Here is a 19,417-nt window from a genome sequence, read left to right as displayed (position 1 = left end):
ATTATTATGATGTGTAGCCACGTAACACTAGAGAGAGAAGATGCTGCAGTGCAATGAGCATTCTGACTGATGTATAATTTAAGAACACTAAAAGGAGTAAGCATGTAGTTGCTTCGTACAAACAGGACACCAAAACCTTGGAGGTAAGAGAGTTTTCTGTGTGTATATTATGGAAAGCAAGTCAAACCAGTAACTCACATGCAAGTGCTCTTCTACCTTCTCCAACCACTTCTGTGTACTGCTGTACTCTGCACCTGGAAAATGCAAGACAGCTCTGTCCCTACTTTCTGCCATAGGGAAGTTGGTAAGTACAGGGGTCTTTAAAAGACTATTGCCATAGGAGCCAAATTGCATGTAATTACCTATTCACATTCCTCACCCCTCAAGAATACAATGCTGCCAAACTCAGGCAGCACTGTATTCATCAGTGAAGTGCACCTATCACACTTATCTGAGTTATGCACACTACAACCCACTAAAAGAATCTCAGACACATGTTGGGGTGGAAAAGCTTGAACCAGGTCTGGAAAATCCAAAGCAACTAATCAGCAAGTAGCATCAGAACTAGGGATGTCGCGGACTGTTCGCCCGCGAACTAATTCGCGCGAACATCGACTATTCGCGTTCGGCGAATGTTCGCGAACGTCGCGCGACGTTCGCCAATTTGGGTTCGCCTTAGCTGGCGCTTATTTTTGCCCTCTCACCCCAGACCAGCAGATACATGGCAGCCAATCAGGAAGCTCTCCCTCCTGGACCACCCCCACACCCCCTGGACCACTCCCCTTCCATATATAAACTGAAGCCCTGCAGCGTTTTTTCATTCTGCCTGTGTGTGCTTGGAAGAGCTAGTGTAGGGAGAGAGCTGTTAGTGATTTGAGGGACAGTTGATAGTAACTTTGCTGGCTAGTAATCTACTTGATACTGCTCTATATTGTAGGGACAGAACTCTGCAGGGATTTGAGGGACATTTTAGGTTAGGTAGCTTTGCTGGCTAGTAATCTACCTTCTACTGCAGTGCTCTGTATGTAGCTGCTGTGGGCAGCTGTCTGTCCTGCTGCTGATCTCTCATCTGCATCTGTTCTTCAAACAACTGCCACCTAGCTGTCTAAATATCAATAATAATACCGTCTCCAGAAACACCACCCGAGTGACGTTTTTCAAGCAGCAATAATATATTCCGTATCCAACGGCTGTAGTGTATACGTTGCCCTTGCAGGCATTATTTGCCCAGTCTTTAACCAAGTGCCACCTAGCTGTGTGAGCTTTTTCACATTCCGTGTCCAGAAACATCACCTGAGTGACGTAGTGTGATTTCTGCCCTTTACAGCACAAAACGCAGCGCTGTGTCAACAATGGATTTTTCAGATACATTTTTGCCCTTGATCCCCCTCTGGCATGCCACTGTCCAGGTCGTTGCACCCTTTAAACAACTTTAAAATCATTTTTCTGGCCAGAAATGTCTTTTCTAGCTTTTAAAATTCGCCTTCCCATTGAAGTCTATGGGGTTCGCGACGTTCGCGAACTATTCGCATGTTTTGTCGCAAGTTCGCGAATATGTTCGCGAACATTTTTTCCGCCGTTCGCTACATCCCTAATCAGAACTACAGAGGATGTGTGGGTCGCAGCTACACCTAGGCCCAGTAACCCTAGGAACCCCCATGGGTATAATGTTTCAAATTAGTGCTAATAAAAAAATTTAAAAATGTTAAGAAATGGGGGGGAGGGTGTTGACTGCGGTGTGGGAGAGTGGCGTAAACAAGGAGTGGCCTAAGCACAAAGCTTGCACCTGGGTTACACCCCTGAGTAGCATTTACTGGCACCTGTTTAAAAGCAAACATCTTATTGGTTGCCGTTTGTTTCTAGACCTGGAGCAAACATGCCTTGCTTTAACCTGTGACATGGAACGGCAACATTACACTCTTTCATAATTTAGCTTTCCTGAGGGTCCCATCCAAAAGATTGGCCAACGCAAGGAGAATATCGCAGTATTGCTCTGCAGAAATGACAGTCGAGCTACATATTATTCATGACTTGCTTTATGCACATACATCTTTGCTGTCAAAATGATGTAGCAAATCTAAATATAACAAGCTGAATTCCCTACACAAATATATAAAATCTACAAAGGACAGGCAGTCTCCTGACTTGTTTTATGAATTTTAAACAAGTAACAGTTTGTAGAGTAAAATATAACAACGATGTTGGAGACTTCCTGCCAGTCGGCAGCCAACCATAGCTGCTTTCACGAATACGGAGCGGGCAGAGAACAACTCAGGTTTGACCATTCTAGAACCAGTGCCAGCTTCTGCCTGTGTATGTGGGTCTCATGAAATTCTAGCCCTGGTGTCATTAGCTTAATGTTACTTTTATTTTTTAATACATTTAAAATGTATTTTACCAAATGGACAGTAGTTTAAAGGAAAACTAATGCTTAACAAAAGAAGAAATGTTTTACATTATGTTTTGGGCTTCTGTACCAGCCCAAGGCAACCACATCCCTTTAGATCTGTGTCTCCAAAGATGCCCCAGTAGCTCCCCATCTTCTTTTCTGCTGATTCACTGCACATGCTCTGTGTTTGTTTGCTTGATAGGTTATCCTGCGGGATATCCTGTGTTGATCCCCCAATAGAGTCAATCAGTAGAATTCGAATGCAGGACAAATCCACAGCAGTATTCTTAACTGCAAAAACTTTTATTGGGAATGCACCATGGGTGCATTCCCAATAAAAGTTTTTGCAGTTAAGAATACTGCTGTGGATTTGTCCTGCATTCGAATTCTACTGATGTTTATATGCTAAAGGGGCATGGTTTGGTGGTTGGGGCTGGGTTTGAGGTGAGGTCATTCTGAGAATTTTGTTACCCAGGCGTTTTGCAGCCACATGGGTGAAGGAAAAGATGCACAAATTCTCCCCATTTCAGTTGGAACGCAATTGCCTGAAAAAAAAGTTGCACTTTCTTGACCGGCAATTGTCCTTCAAACAAGAGGCAAGCAGTGTTTCTGAATAATACTCACTTGTCAAGAAAATGCACCCACACTTTCAGATGACTGCCATTCAAGTGAATGAGGGGCAATTTTGAGTGTTCTGTTCCATGCCCACTGAGCTACATGACCCCTGGATAACAAATTGCTCAGAATTGCTATTGCCATAAATGTATAGAATAACCCGTCCTTTTCTTTTTATAAACAGTTACAGGAACATAAAGTACAACAAAAATGCCTCCTAAATGTCAATAATTAAACAAAGGTAGAAGTTTTGTAAATACATTTTCCTGCGGAATTTATCAGAATCCAAGCAGTTTCCAATGCAGCCATTATAAACCAACTAAGGTTTGCTGGGACACTAGAGGGCAGATTTGCTATTATCCGTAGTTGGGGTTTGGGGCAAAACAATGTAAGAAAACGAAAAATAATCATGGAAAAGAAATTTTATTGAGAGATTTGTGGCTTGTTTTTTTTTATTTATAAATACATAAAAATACATAAAAAAGCTTGCCAGGTTATAGGTGGGGAGCTTTTTCTTTTGGAAAAAATATTTGATCCTTGATAAAAAAAATGTTTTTCAAACAGTCAGGTTGCATAAAACAATGAAAGGGGTAGCATTATTTTTACTCATAAACTGGTAGTATTTTAAACAGTGGTGTAACTTTGGGGGCCTGGGCAACACTACATGATATTGTCATTCATTTTTTTGTGTTACTGTTCCTTTAAGCTTGACACAGCTTGCCACCTGGATAATAATTGCAGCTTTAAAACTCTCTGGAACAGTAGACTGGCTAAAATATGTAAAATATCAGGCAACTGCCAGACACAGGTGGTGACCCTACTAGTAAAGGATATCCCTGGCAGAGGTATTTGCAAAGAAGGCTGACTTTTTTTCTTTTACCTTTACTGTGTTGGTCACCAGATCTGAAACTCCCAGTGAATCCAATATTTAATCTTGAACTATCGGCCGGTGCTTCAATTTCACATGCCGGCCAGCGTATATGCCAAGGAGCATCTTACTTCCATCTTTGGTTTCTTCCCATACTGCTTATGCACAGTAGAATAACATTTCCAATATATACTACTAGGCATGTTTATTACTGTCTAACATAGGAATAGTAAACCCCTAGGCTAGGGCCACACGAGGGCAGAAAAATGTTATCCAAAATCCGCAGGCTGATTTCTGCCCTACCGCAGGCAGTAACATCCTCTCTCTTTTTATCCAGTTCAACATGCAGAGACTTGCTTTTTCACCAAAAAACACTGAGGAGCAAACTCAGTAACCTCTGGAAATTCGCCAGCGACGGCTTCGCTCACATCGCCACACTTCGCCAGGACAACGCTAATTCACTAAAATACGAAGTTGCGTCCAGGGCGCCGAACAATGGCGAAGTTTCGCTAGTGTTAATTCGACAAGCAAAGCGAAGTTGCGCAAGCGTTGGCTAATTTGCATACGGCGGGAAGTTAAAGTTGAATGGATGTATATGTTGCAGCAAATACATTACATTACACAAGCCCAGGGAACCTTAATTAAATAAAGTTGTTATAATGCCCTACACATGAGCCCACTGTATAGTTTATTTGCCATATGTAAGGAAATGTAGGGGTGGAAGCTGGGTACCCTAAAAAAATGTACGATATTTTGCAGCCTGTCACCCTGAAAAACTGAAAAGTAGCCAGCGTTTTTTGGGACTTAGAAAAATTTTCAAATTTTTTTTGAGGAACTCTTATCTATTCTATTGCACTTCGCCTGGTCTGAGGTGGCGAAGGCAAGTCTGGCGCAAGAGGTAAATTCATTAAAATCCACATCTTATTGAATTTGCGTAGTTACATCCATTCGCCAGAGCGAAAATTCGCCTAGCGTTAGAGTGCGAAGTAGCGCTACAGTCTATCTCCCTCGCTAGCAAATTAGTAAATCTGTGAAGTCCCAAAATGACATCACAGAGGCGAATTTTCGCCAGCGTTAGTTACTTTGCCCTTTAGTAAGTTTGCCCCTGAGTGTGGAAGATAAAGGAGGCCACTGTCTGCTATAGGCCAGAAATCAGTGGATTTTGGATAGCATTTTTCTGCCCCTGTGTCACCCTAGCCTTAGAGTTCCAGCAAAGTTCTGCGGAGATTTGAGTAGTTGTATAGTTGCTGAAACCTCCAAGCCTCATAGATAAAGAGTAATTGCATATATTCCAGTTGAACGTAAGTATAGTAATGGCTGTAATATCCATCCTGATGTACCTGGCTCTCAGGATTCTTGTATCATGACAGCCACATGGGATCGAATGTCTAAAGCTGGCCATAGACGCAAAGATCCGATCGTACAAATTGAGGATTCGTACCATTTTCAGACCGTGTGTGGAGAGTCTCGACATTTTTCGTCCCAAGGAGATCAGCCGTTTGGTCGATCAGACAGGTTAAAAGATTTCTGTCGGCTGCTGATAATATCTCTGCGTGTATTGCCGATCTGACGATTTTCAGTGGGAGACGGTCACCAACTTTCGTACGATTGCTGTCAGGGGCAGAACATCGGCTGATCTGTTCTTTTACTACTTTATTTGATCTGAATGGTTAGTGGCAGGTCGGGAGATGGGGAAGTCGGATCATTTGAGGATTCGAACGATCGGATCTTTGCATCTATGGCCAGCATCAAAGGGCTAATGCTGAGATTAGAGACAGATCAGGATGGAGCCGCTCCAATGTCATTTAAAATCTCTATATAAAACTACTTTCTAGTTTATCATACTTTCCAGAGACAGCAGCTTAGGGCCTTACAGACAAATACAAGGGTTTTGTGCTTCTCTTTCTTCTTTTCCTGTCTGTCTTCCATTTGACATATTACTCATGAATCCTTCCAGATCTGAGTAAAGATAGAGAAATGGCAGAACCAGTTAGGCACTTGTGCAGCATGATCAGGGCTTAGTGTAAGAGGGAAGGACATCGCCCTTCTGGTATCACGTAAGGAGCAATGTGTAAGGTACTTTATCAGGCATGATTTATCCACGTCAGACTTGCTTGCTAAAACTATTCCTAAATCATTCATAGTCATGATACTTTATATTAATTAATGAATAACATTAATGTTCCACTATTATGCACTTTATGTGCTCATCATTGTGGATTCACGCAGCTTAGTTTACCATCAAGTACTGTTTTATTATTACACAAAAAAAGGAAATCATTTAAGAACATCAGATTAAATTGCTTAAAAAAGAAGGTCTTTTTACTTGGGGGTGCCAAAAGTTAGGCACCCCCAATTGATTGCATGTACTTACCTGAAACCCCCGAGCCGGTGCTCCTATTAGGAGAAAACTGCAGTGACCTGGGATTCTTCCAACATGCACCAAAGAGCGGTCGTCTTCAGACTTCTTATATCCTCAAATTTCCCCGGACAGCCGCATGTGCAGTAGAACTTAACAGCCGACTTTTTCATTAAAGGTTGGCTTTTCGTGCTACTGTGCATGCGCAACCACGAGAAAAAAGAAAAAGCCAGAAGCCAATCACACCTGGAGTTTTCTGGATAAGGCATATTTCTGTTATTACCTTAAGTCTACTAAAAAAAAAATTATTTAAACATTAATTAAACCCAATGGTATTGTTTACCTTCATTGACAATTAATTATATCTTAGTTGGGATCAAGTATAATTACACAATTTCATTTTTTGATTAAAGTGGAGTCTATGGGAGACGACCTTGCTATAATTCAGAGCAGATCCTATTTTTTAAACAATCTTTATTTTCCTTATGTGTTTTCCCTTATGTAGTCTACGTGCAGGCTATTGGAGTTGCCATGGTTTTTGAAGCTTCTTCCATGAATACAGGAATGTCTAGGCCATACTTAAAGGAGAAGGAAAGGCTAAAATTAAGTAAGCTTTATCAGAAAGGTCTATATAAATACACCAGTAAACCCTCAAAGTAATGCTGCTCTGAGTCCTCTGTCAAAAGAAACACAACATTTCTTTGCTTCTATTGTGTTCATATGGGCTTGTGTATCAGACTTCCTGTTTTCAGCATAAAGCTCCAGGGCTAGGGCTTGAGCATGCTCAGTTTGCTCCTTTCTCCCTCCTCCCCTTTACCCCTTCCTCCTCCCCTCCCTGCTGTATCCTGAGCTCAGGGCTACAAATGAGCAGGGAAACTCAGGCAGGAAGTGATGCCACACCAAGCTAATATGGCAGCTGCTATCCTAAACAAACAGAGAGTGCTTCTAGAGCTGTTTACTCGGGTATGGTAAAACATTCTGCAAATTAAATATAGTGTTATAGCTTTCACTATTGTAGCTAATCTACTGGCAATAAACTGCTTCGCTAGCTTTCCTTCTCCTTGAATGATTAAGTCTAACCACTAGGAAATTTGTAGTTTCTGGCAAATGGCAGAGGGGCTGCTGTAAGACACAATAGCAAAATTTACATTATTGGGCCTATGGGGGCTGTTTGGGACTCTGTGTACTTGAAATACCAGGGTCCATTTCCAGTGTCAGACCTGGGGAAGGCTCACTAGTAAATGTCTCTAGCTGTTTTAGTCTTAGATGCACGGTATCCAGCAATTTGGATGCTTTCTTGTGGTTGCCTAAGAGTGGCCAATGATCATGGCATTTGTTCAGTGTTGCAGGTAATTTCACAAATATAAATTCACAATTTGGAAAAACTGTTGAGCAAATAATTTTACTGCCACCAAGCTTGTGGAGTAACTTGACAGCAAAGTGTGCACATAAATATTCACAATTTGCAATTTTGCCATATTTAAAAAGCTCTTAAGGATAATTGCAGCACAAATAAAAATGTGCAACTATGTTTGCACATTAAACACACAGAGCTAACATGTTCACAGCATGAATTATTCTACACTGCGTAAAGTTTATAAATGAGCCCCACAGAGTGTTAGTAGTATGGTGTATGAAGTATCTCGTGGGCCTCTATTGGCTGCCTGTTTGTCCGTTTAGGCTTATCTATGTCCTAGTAAATACTTTTTAAAACTTAACAATACTTGGGCTACTGCTTCACTAGTAGTGGGTCTCACCCAATTTTGAATTCTGCTCATCTGTTTAGCTGTAATAAGAGCTGACAATCGAGTTCTGTTAATCTGGATCAGTCAGATCTCTTGGTTATACTGTATATGGCACAATAAAGGGGCTTAGCGGTATCTGGAATCTCCCCCTTAGACTTGAATAGGCTGTTTAGATAAATGGCACATTTGTATGTAAGGGAATTAAAGATGACAGGACAGTACTAATGAAATGCAGTTGCTAGTGCCATAATGTAAGATGAGGAAGTTGCTTTAGGCGGCACTTTATAGGGCCTGGTAACTGTTATTTGTAATTTATTTAGCTAGAAATAGAAAAATAGAATAGTACAGGTATGGGACCAGTTATCCAGAATACCTGGGGGTTTCCAAATAACAGATGTTTCTGTAATTAAAAAAAAGCTTATAACTGTAATGTGGAGTGGGCGGGATCTGGGGCGGGGCTTGGGCACCAGTGTGGTTGGGGCCCAGGAAAATATTGTTGTGCGGGGCCCCATGATTTCTAATGATGGCCCTGGGGGATACTGTGAACTGTAGTGCAACCACATCTATGTATTGACCACTGGATATTTGCCACTTACATCCTGATACATTTTCCCTTTGAATACATAAGTGATTAGACAATAAATTTGCAAAATGTATAAGCAGAACTATCAGAGTAAGTGTGCGATGAAGGATCCAGTCGTGCCTATTGCTTCTTATTGTCATTAAATGAATCCAATATAAATGGCTGCAGCAGATAAAAAATCACCCCAGTAAACTAGACTAGAGCTGTGGAGTTCTCTTCTGTCAAATTGTGGACACTTGTCTGGCATTTGAAAAACATGCCCCTTAAAGCTGAGAGATCAGGATTTAATATTTGCTCACTAGAAAAGACTTGGGAAGTACTGGAAGGTGGTCAGTGTCGGACTGGGATGCCAGCGGCTCACCAGAGAACCTTAGACTGTGGGCCCACTTTCTAAACTATTATTCCTCCTCTCCTCACTCAACCTCTTTATTCTCCTAGTCTTTTATATCTAATTACTATGTTCTTCAATTATTAAGCCTATTTTTTTTCCCATAAAGAAATAAGGAATGACCATGAAAATAGTTAGAAGCAAAAGGGCCCACTGGCACCTGGGCCCACCGGGAGTTTTCACCCTGTGGTCCAGTCCGACACTGGTAATGGTAGTTGAGAGACACAGAATAAAGCCCATATTGGCACAATAGAGTCCAGGCTTGTGTGTATTCCTTAAAAATTGCACTGGACTTGGGTACTTTCTCTAGAGCATCCTTCCTACTGCCATTGCATTGCATTGGCCTTGGCAGGCATAATACTGTGTAACCATGGCAGGGGCTATTCTAGACAAGGGCACCATATCCAAGATATGCAAAAGTGTCTGCAGAAAACATTTTTTTATTGCGTGCACCAGACATGGATTTTTCTGCATGTTTTCACATGGGTAGGAAAAGCTACACCATCTTTCTTAGCTGTTTCAGTTAGAGATGCACCAAATACCTATAGTATAATAATCATCATAATTGTATTATTATTGCTGCTGCTGCTGCTGTTGCTGCTATATTTATCTGTGGTATCAGTTGCAGCGCCCCTGACATCGCAAACGATTGTGCTTTTGTAATAGGTAAACATTAGAATTGTGGAAGCCTGAGAAGCATTATCTCCACTAGGTGGCGCTCTCGCTACAGAGATGGTGCGTATGTGCAGCAGGAGAATATCGCCCAGGTGCTCGCACTGTAGGATACGTGTCCGGAGCCCAGTCCTTGCCAGTCTACGCGCCATTCTGCATCCTGGACTCGAAGGGGGGGAGGGGACAATGACCTACACATTGTCCGACACAAGAGAGAGAGAGGTTTTTCTGATTAAATAATAATTAAGGTGACCATAGATGCAAAGATCCACTCGTTTGGCGATGTTGCCAAACAAGCAGATCTTTCCCCGATATGCCATAAACAAACATGGCTATATCGGGTGTAATCTGATTGTTCGGCTATGGCGGAACAATCCGATTACGATGTGCCGTGGGCTCCGGCGGGATCGCTCGGGTCAAAATCAAACCTGACCGATCGACCAAACGACCGATCTCTGCCAGACGAAAGATGTCAGCACACGCCACACAAGATCCGAAAATCGTACGAATCCTTGATTCGTACAATAGGATCTGTGTGTCTATGGCCACCTTTATTGTGGTGGAGCAAATATGCATAGCTGGGCATAGTGTGCCCCATTACACAGACTGACAAGTGCTGAGCAACCAGTACCGTTGCCTTTAGAGCTCACACTCACTTTTACACTTTATTGGAATCGACAAAACCGCCCATTGTTTCTTTGTGTTTGTTTTGTAGAAAAGTAGATAAAAATCTATAAATATATTTGTATTGCCCTGGAGTTGCTGCTTTTTTTCCCTCTATGTCATGAAATTTGGGGATTTATATATTCCAACCAACGATACATTTTTTTATTGAATCATCTCCAGTATATATGTATATATATATATATATATATATATATATATATATATATATATATATATATATATATATAGACCAAACCATTTTTATAAAAAATGTATTATATATGTATCATATATATATATATATATATATATATATATATATATATATATATATATATATATATTATTTATTTATTTATTTATTTATTTTGTGTGTGTATACGATTTTGCATATAGGACCAGTACGTTGTGGATAGGGAAAAAAAATCTTTATTCACATACCATTTGTGTCCAAAATTTTGCCCATCATTGGGACCATTATCATATACACACACATACATATATATATAGGCACCCAGCTCTAAGCGAGTGCAGCTTTCACACTATAAATATATATATATATATATTGAAAAAAAAATATATATATATATTCTCTTTCCTCAGTACCACATGGCCAAAGGAATATAATTGAGCAGTACTGAGTTATATTTATGCACTCTACTTCAACACCAAGATGCCTACAATATTTATTGTTTGCTTAAGAAAGGAATAATAATCATAATAATAAAGAAATGCAGGAGTCCTAGATTAAGTAGAATTCAAAATTCAAAGTACGGTGAGATACATTTGCTAGTAAGTCCATTGCTCAGGTTTTAATAAAACAAAAAGACTTTTATTAGAACATACAAGAAGCCTAACTAGTTTTGTGCCTAACTGGGCACTTACTCACTTACCTACTTACTTAGTCCTAGATTAAGTCCCAACAAAGCATTGAGCGCTGTTAAAGGGGTTGTTTACCTTTGAGATAACTTTTAGTATGATGTAGAGAGGGATATTCTGAGACAATTTGCAATTGGTTTTCATTTTTTATTATTTAAGGATTTTGAGTTATTTAGCTTTTTATTCAGCAGCTCTCCAATTTGCATCTTAACCAATCCGATAACTAGGGTCCAAATTCCCCTAGCAACCATGCATTGATTTGAATAAGAGACTGGAATATGAATAGGAGAGGCCCTGAATAGAGAGATGAGTAATAAAAAGTAACAATAACAAAACATTTGTAGCTTTACAGAGCATTTGTCAACGACCCCCATTTGAAAGCTGCAAAGAGCCAGAACAAAAAGGCAAATAATGATAAAGCTATAAAAAAAAGAAATCGTAGTTGTTTAGAATTAGCCATTCTATGATATATTAAAAGTTACCATAAAGATTAACCACTCCTTTAAGGGGGTTGTGTAACGTTTTGGGCTGGAAGAGGTTTCCTCTGACACAATGGGGGCAGGTCCGGACTGGCAATCTGTGAGTTCTGGCAAATGCCAGAGGGGCTGCTATAAGGTGCCATAGAAAGTCAGTATTTAGTGGGCTGGTGGGGGCTGATTGGGCCTCTGTGTACCTGAAATGCCAGGGCCTATTTTAATTCTCAGTCCAGACCTGAATGGGGGTTATTTATAAACAGTGGGCAAATTTGCACCTGGGCAGTAACCAATGACAACCAATCAGATGATTGTTTTCAGTGTCTACCTTGCAGCTGGCTGAAAAAAAATCTAATCACTGATTGGTTGCTATGGGTTACTGCCCAGATGCAAATTTGCCCAGTGTTTATGAGCCCCAAATGTTTATATATCACTATATACACTAGTAACACAAAGATATGGTGATGTTAAAATAAAGGGAAAATGTCTAGCCACAGGGTACAGGGTACATCGCTTGAGAAAAGAAAAAACGTTTCCTTGGGTAATGAATCTACTTAATTAATCAGTTTAATTGTAACAATTGTATATATTCCTATCAGTGCAGAATGTTAGTGGCCCTGCTCTGTGTGGCTGCTCAGCTCGTCTCCCCCATTACCTGCAGGCAGCAGACTGAATAGGCAGATAAAAGATAAGAAGTTGCATGCGATTATCTTATGTAAATGTGTCTGCGCATTCACATAACAGCATCTGGGGATGGTAATGAATTGTCACATAGATCTGTACGGATGAGAATTCTTCTGTCTTTTTTTTTTCCAGGGAGGGGGCGAAGTTTCCTTCTCCATTACCCCATTAACTCATTTGGAGATTGGAGATCGACTGATATGTCGGTTTAATAACCCTTAACACTGATTATATTTGTGTATCACTAAATAAAGGCCAATTGGGGAGCAATTGGAGATTATAATGGTCGCCCGACCAATGTCGCTCCAGATCTCTTGCGATCTCCCCTGTCTCCCTTATCTGTCTCTGATCAGACACAAAATGTTGTTGGATATAAAATCTGGTGGTGGTTGTGGCATTATAAACAAAAACGTAAAGTCTCCATTTATTTCTGTCATTAACGAATATCTTATTTAGTTCATCTCAGCATTTAAAGTAGTACCGGGGTCGCCGACTCGCCGCGTGAGAACTGCCCATCTCTGTGAGCAATTGGCTTTCTAATAATGAATAAGCGCTGGAGCTCTAGGATAATGAGTGATTATTATAATTTGCGTATTCGTCGCAAAGTGTCGCCAGTTGCGATAGTGGGTGCTCCAGAGTGAATGATAATTTCTCAGGGGAGGGGAGCAGGAGGCTGTTGTTGTAGTTCAGCTGTTGTTTTTCTGAACGAGTTGAACGGGTTGGGGTGTAGTTGTCGCTTGCGCTGCGCCTGACCAATGGCACCAGCCTTCCTGAGAATGGATCCTCCCTGCTGTGCGTAATAGCGCAATTGTGCATTTAACCAAACCTCCAGTCAGCCCCATCCAGCACAGTGCGCCCGGCCTCCTCCTCTCTCTCTCTCTCTTCTCCTCCTCCTGCTGCTCTGATCACTCAGGAACCTTCTCAGTCTCTCACTATTTCAGTGTCAGTCGCAGCAGTTGCAGCAGCAGGAGCAGCATGGCCGTCTGAGCAGCTTCCCGGCGACCCCCCAATGCAGCCAGATCGCAGCCCCCAGAGCATGACAGGAGTCTATGAGCGGAGAGTCTCCAGTATCCGAGCCAGTGAGTTCCAGAGTATGATGCACCACCCGTCCCAGGACTCCCCGACCCTGCCAGAATCCACGGCCACCGACTCTGGCTACTACAGCCCCGGGGGAGCCGCCGCTGGCCACCCTCACCATGGCTACTGTTCGCCCACTTCGGCCACTTATGGAAAAGCCCTGAATGCTTATCAGTACCAGTACCATGGCATGAATGGAGCAGCTGCAAACTACCCTGGCAAAGCATACAGCGACTATGGCTATGGAAGCCCTTACCATCCTCACCACCAGTACAGCGGAGCGTATAACAGGGTGCAGCCCCCCAGCAGCCACACAGGTAAATGCTGCGACAGATTTAATGCGACTGAAACAGCTGGGGTCGGATGGGTTAATGTGGCAGTAGCGGGCTGGCATGAATCCCCCTGTGTGTGGCTTGGTAGCTATTTCTAGCTGTGGTCCCCGGCCTAAAACCAAGTCTCTGCCGCTTCCCTTTAGAACTGAGGCGCCACCAGCCCGCACCATAACAAACCGCAGGGAGATTCCAGCTGCGCGCAAAACAAACAAACCCGAAATACAACAGCAACAGCGTCAGGGCAGATAATACGGTTATAACATTAACACGCTGTCCTTTTGATATTTTGTTTGGAAAGATTAAGCTTTCAGTCCCTCCCTTCCCTCCCCATTATCTAGTTGTCGCCCGTTTATAAGGTATCTGAAATGAGACCCGCGACGAACTCGCTGCGACTTTAGCGCCTCCAGCCCAACCAAGCGCGAGTGGCTAATACTATAGATGACTGTGTGTTTATATCGCTCAGGTGTTCTGTGCCTCAAGTGGAAAGGGATTTAGTTGCTGTCAATTCTGAGGCCCAGCGGGTGGCATCGGAGTCAGACATGGCGGCTGCTGGGATAGGAAATAATCGCGTATTAATAGGGGTACAGCGTTGTGGTTATGGAAGGAGTGAACCCCACTTTCTAACCAGACTTCAAGGTGTTTGTCTAGCGCCAGTCCCCGGTATTATTAGGTTTTGTTTGATTCATATTTTAATTGATGCCAAATTGTACTTGGGGTTTGAACTGCTTTTTTCCTTTGCCTGAACTGCTGCTCATGCCCCACTGACATCGATACACTGTGGGGTTTTGTTTTAATGTTTCGGCCCTGGAGTTCATCCTTTCGAGTATATGGTCTGTTCACTTTACCGGGCCTCACCCAAAAACTTTTTTTTTGCTTAGGAAAAGTAAATGTCATTTTCAATTCGTTTAAAAATGACATTGGGTTTAAGGTTATCTGTAAATGTAATTGCTACAAAAAAGCAATGTCTATAGTATGTGCTCTAGTTGCGACTCTTGCAACAATGTAGCAGGGCTGGTTAACGTTTATCATGTTATACAATGGCCAATTATAATTCATTTTACAATTGGATGTCATTCTTTATTTTTATATAGTTTTTAGTTATTTGCTTATTTTTTCCTGCCATGTTCCAGTTTTCAAATGGGGGTCACTGACCCCATCTAAAAACAAAAGTCCTGTAAGGCTACACATTTTTGTTACTTCTTATTACTAGTCCCTCTCCTATTCATATTCAAGTCTCTTATTCAAATCAATGCATGGTTACTAGGAACAATTGGACCCTAGTAACCAGATTGCTGAAATTGCAAACTGTAGAGATGCTGAATAAAAAGCTAAATACAGTGAACCCTCAATTTTACATCCCCTGATTTTAGGTTTTTCCCCTCATTTTACATCATTTTTTTGTAGTCTCGCCTATATAAATTATGCACAATAAATTTCCCTGATTTTATATTTTTCTGCATTATACACATTTTTTTGTAGTCTCGCCTCTCTATATATATTATGCCTAATAAATTTCCCTGATTTTATATTTTTCCCTCATTGTACACCATTGTTTTGTAGTTTCGCCTATATATTATATATATATTATGCCTAATAAATTTCCCTTGAAAAATGTAAAATGGGGGTTTTTTACTGTAACTCAAAAGCAACAAATAATAAAAAAATAAAAAAAAATTGCAAATGGTCTCAGAATATCCCTCTGTACATCAGACAGTATCAGCTGGCAGCGGTGTTTCAAAGCTATTTATATAAAAAAAAAAAGACATTTACAAATCATTTCTAAACCATTGGAAATGGTGATTAATGTAAGTGCTGAACATGAGAGTCGCACTTGCCTTTATTATGGTAAGAAATAGTTTTTTTGGGTGGGGATTCCGTTTAATCCCAGTTTCTGTTTTTGTTGTTATATTTTGGGGAGTATTTGTGGGCGCATTTATGTTTCTCTGGTGTTCGGGACAGACTGGGTGATTGTGTGTGTGGGGGGGAGGGTGTCAGTGGCAGACACATAGGAGCAAACCATTCCTCTAGTTCTATGGGGGGACCACTGTCTCTGTCTGCGCTGACCAAAGTAACCGCAGAGCGACCAAATGACAGGGCAGCCTTCCTTCTGGCCTTTCAACTCCTTCTTGTGCCACTTTGAGCTCTGTCTGGGTTGGTCGCTCCCTCCCTGTATACACTGCTCCGTCTGGTGCCTCAGCACTGACCACACTGACCGCAACGTCTGCGAATCTGCTCTGATCGCATGCGATTCCGCTTGGGCGAAGGGGTAGAGAATGAGATCCAGCCCTATAACACACGAACATCACTAACCACGGGGGGGGGGGGGGGCGAGCGGGCAATCGCCTGTTTGACTTTCCTGCATTTCTGCTAATAGTATAATATAGATATAGGCGCTAATCTTTGCTATTTTATAAATATTGATGTACATTGGCACACACAGGTTTTATGTATGTTTGTGCGATTCAGAGTTTGATAAAGGATAGATACATGAGAGATAGAGAGATGATAGAGAAAGAGAGAGATACATAGATAGATGATAGATAGATATATATGTGTATAGAGAGAGAGAGAGAGAGAGAGAGAGAGAAAATAGATAGATAAATAATAGATAGATAGATAGATAGATAGATAGATAGATAGATAGATAGATAGATAGATAGATAGATAGATAGATAGATAGATAGATAGATAGATAGATAGATACAGTAGATAGATAGATAGATAGATAGATAGATAGATAGATAGATAGATAGATAGATAGATAGATAGATAGAGATTGATTTAAATGACAAATCGAGTCCGATGTAGCTGACATTGAAAGGTGGTGTTTCTCTTCCCTAGAAAAAGAAGTATCAGAGCCCGAGGTGAGAATGGTGAATGGGAAACCAAAGAAAATCCGAAAGCCGCGCACCATCTACTCCAGCTTTCAGCTCGCCGCGCTTCAGAGGCGCTTCCAGAAGACGCAGTATTTAGCGCTGCCGGAACGCGCGGAACTGGCGGCATCGCTGGGACTAACGCAAACACAGGTAGGTCCCTTGTATTCGGCTCCCAGGCCTATTCCACTCCCACTAGACAGAGCTAATTTATTTAGTTGTAGTTACACACTACTTATGTATTTGTGTGTGGTGGATTGCGCCATGGATCTGTAGCTTCTGTGTAATACGTCTCCTTTGTCACTGCCTGGGGATTTGGTGACCAAAATGTTCAATTTATTAAAAAAAAAAAAAATATATATATATATATATATATATATTGAAAGTGATCCTCTGTCTATGGTGTATGCAGTAGGACCCATTTTTACGTTTTTCAAGGGACAAGGATAAAATCATGTAAAATCCAGGAAAATGGAATATCAGGGAAATGTATTATGATTAATATATAGGTGGGACCACAAAAACACAATGTAAAGTGAGTTAAAATCAGGGGATGTAAAATTGAAGTTTTACTGTATATATCTGTGTGTATATATGTATGTATTTTATACACACACAGATATAACATTTATATTTCATTCCTAGCTAATTAGTTATTAAATAAGCATTTTACTATACTGCTTGATATAGGCCCTTTGCTTTGTATAATTAAGAAATTTGTAATAATACGGACATTCTGTAAAAAGGGTCAGAAATTGTCCTTAACACTATAAACGCCAGAATCTCATGTAATGGGGAGGGGGGGGGAATAAAGGACACATGGATCAGGGATTGGGATTTCTCTGTGGCCCAAATATTCCAATCCCTGGACTAGTTGATGGATTGTCTGGGTTTTCAGATGGTCTGAAAACGAAACGAAAGTAGATGAGAAACGAATTCTATTTGGGATTGTGCACTGAGAGGGCCAGTGCTGTGCTGCTTTTGCTCTCAGTCCTGCTCCTACTCTGTTTTGTACAGCGGATTATATTAAAAACAATGGTATAAAATCAGTATAGGGCAAGTAGTTAGAGCAGTTGCAACATCTCTGATCTGGTTCTACGAAATGAAAAACAAAAGGCTCATTGCTGATCTAGGAAATAGAGCAATTGTATGTTACACAGCTGAAATACAACCATTATCAAGAAGATCCACATAGAACTATTTCATGGTCGTTGTCTTGTTGCCCATGGCACAACAACAGAGGCCCAATTTATATCTCTCCCATTTTCTATATGTACAAATGCAAAGCTCTCCCATATTGATAATGGGGAAATATCTTCTTGCCCAGCAGCTGTGTGTCAATGTTCAAAGCTGTGAATACCTTTAAAGGCAACTGTTCGGGATGTATATCATTTAAGGGGAAAGACGCGTATTTTGCGCGTATTTGATTGGAACCTGATCAGTATTATTCGTTTCCCTGGTGATGATTAATCGTTTCCTCTGAGAATGTATTCTAATTATTATTATTATTATTGCTCACTTTAGGTCAAAATATGGTTTCAGAATAAAAGATCCAAGCTGAAGAAAATCATGAAGAACGGAGAGCTGCCCCCAGAACACAGCCCCAGCTCCAGTGACCCCATGGCGTGTAATTCTCCCCAGTCTCCAGTGGTTTGGGAACCCCAAGGATCCTCAAGATCACTCAGTCATCTCCCCCATGTACATTCCCAGCCCTCCAGCAGCTCCCCTGCATCCTCCTATCTGGAGAACCCCAGCGTGTGGTACTCTACAGGCAGCCACCTGCAGAACCTGCAGAACCATGCCTCTTTACAGCACCCCTTGGCCTTGGCATCAGGGACTCTCTATTAAAAGCCTTTTGGCTTTTTTTTTTTTTTTTTGGACTATCATTTTTTTCCCATTGTTAAGGAGTCATACAAACCAATGCATAAGATGGATTTTTTTTAAAGGCAAAGTATATTGTGTAAAGTTTGTTGCATGTAACTTATTGCATTTCAAAGGAGTGTTTTTTATACAGATTGTCATTGCGCAACTGGGGACACTATCTCAATGGTGCCTTGAATCTATGACCTCATTTTTTTCTCCCAGAGACCTTTTTTTCCAATGTTTATTTTAACCGTGTAAATACATGTAGATAGAGGAATTAAACTGTATATTCTGGATAAATAAAATTATTTCGACCAGGAAAAAAAATATTTTACACTTTTTTTTTTTTTTTTTTAATTGCGCAAATAGATTGATGCCAGATTAACTGCAACGCTGGTAAATGTCTTTCTCCCTGCCATAGAATTCGGGGTACATTTCTTATTGTCATACCTGAGTTTCATGGTAGCATACCAAAGCACCGATTATAATTGATGACATCACTATTTATATTGGAAATATAATCTCCATCATTTTATTTAGGAAATGTGTGGTACAGGTACAGGCAGGTAGCCCCTTTGTTTGCCTGTGTGTTTTGTATCATTATTGTCATATCTAAATTTCAATGATATCATACCAAAGCACTGATTATAATTGATGATAACATCACTAGGCACCATTTATATGGAGATATAATCTCCATCATTTTATTTAGGAAATGTGTGGTACAGTTACAGGCAGGTAGCCCCTTTGTTTGCCTGTGTGTTTTGTTTATTGGAATGGGTGCCCCTCCTAATTGTCATATTTAAATTTCAATGATAACATACCAAAGCACCGATTATAATTGATGACGTCACTAGGCACCATTTATATGGATATATAATCTCCATCATTATATTTAGGAAATGTGTGGTACAGTTACAGGCAGGTAGCCCCTTTGTTTGCCTGTATGTTTTG

At 40.9% G+C, this 19,417-nt stretch overlaps 1 protein-coding gene across 1 annotated transcript; it reads left to right on the top strand.

Moving 5' to 3' along the window:
- The first annotated feature begins 13,142 nt into the window (after positions 1 to 13,142).
- Positions 13,143 to 18,790, top strand: dlx5.S (distal-less homeobox 5 S homeolog). The gene is made up of 3 exons (XM_018269194.2): positions 13,143 to 13,712; positions 16,569 to 16,753; positions 18,125 to 18,790. The coding sequence occupies exons 1-3, from the start codon at positions 13,328 to 13,330 to the stop codon at positions 18,446 to 18,448; spliced, it is 894 nt and encodes a 297-aa protein (XP_018124683.1). The 5' UTR covers positions 13,143 to 13,327; the 3' UTR covers positions 18,449 to 18,790.
- Positions 18,791 to 19,417: the final 627 nt, after the last annotated feature.

The sequence above is a fragment of the Xenopus laevis genome, chromosome 6S (assembly GCF_017654675.1).
Source record: "Xenopus laevis strain J_2021 chromosome 6S, Xenopus_laevis_v10.1, whole genome shotgun sequence".
In the NCBI taxonomy this organism is placed as follows: Eukaryota; Metazoa; Chordata; class Amphibia; order Anura; family Pipidae; genus Xenopus; species Xenopus laevis.
The sequence above is the reverse complement of the archived record's forward strand: the minus strand, read 5'-3'. Positions and strand labels throughout refer to the sequence as shown.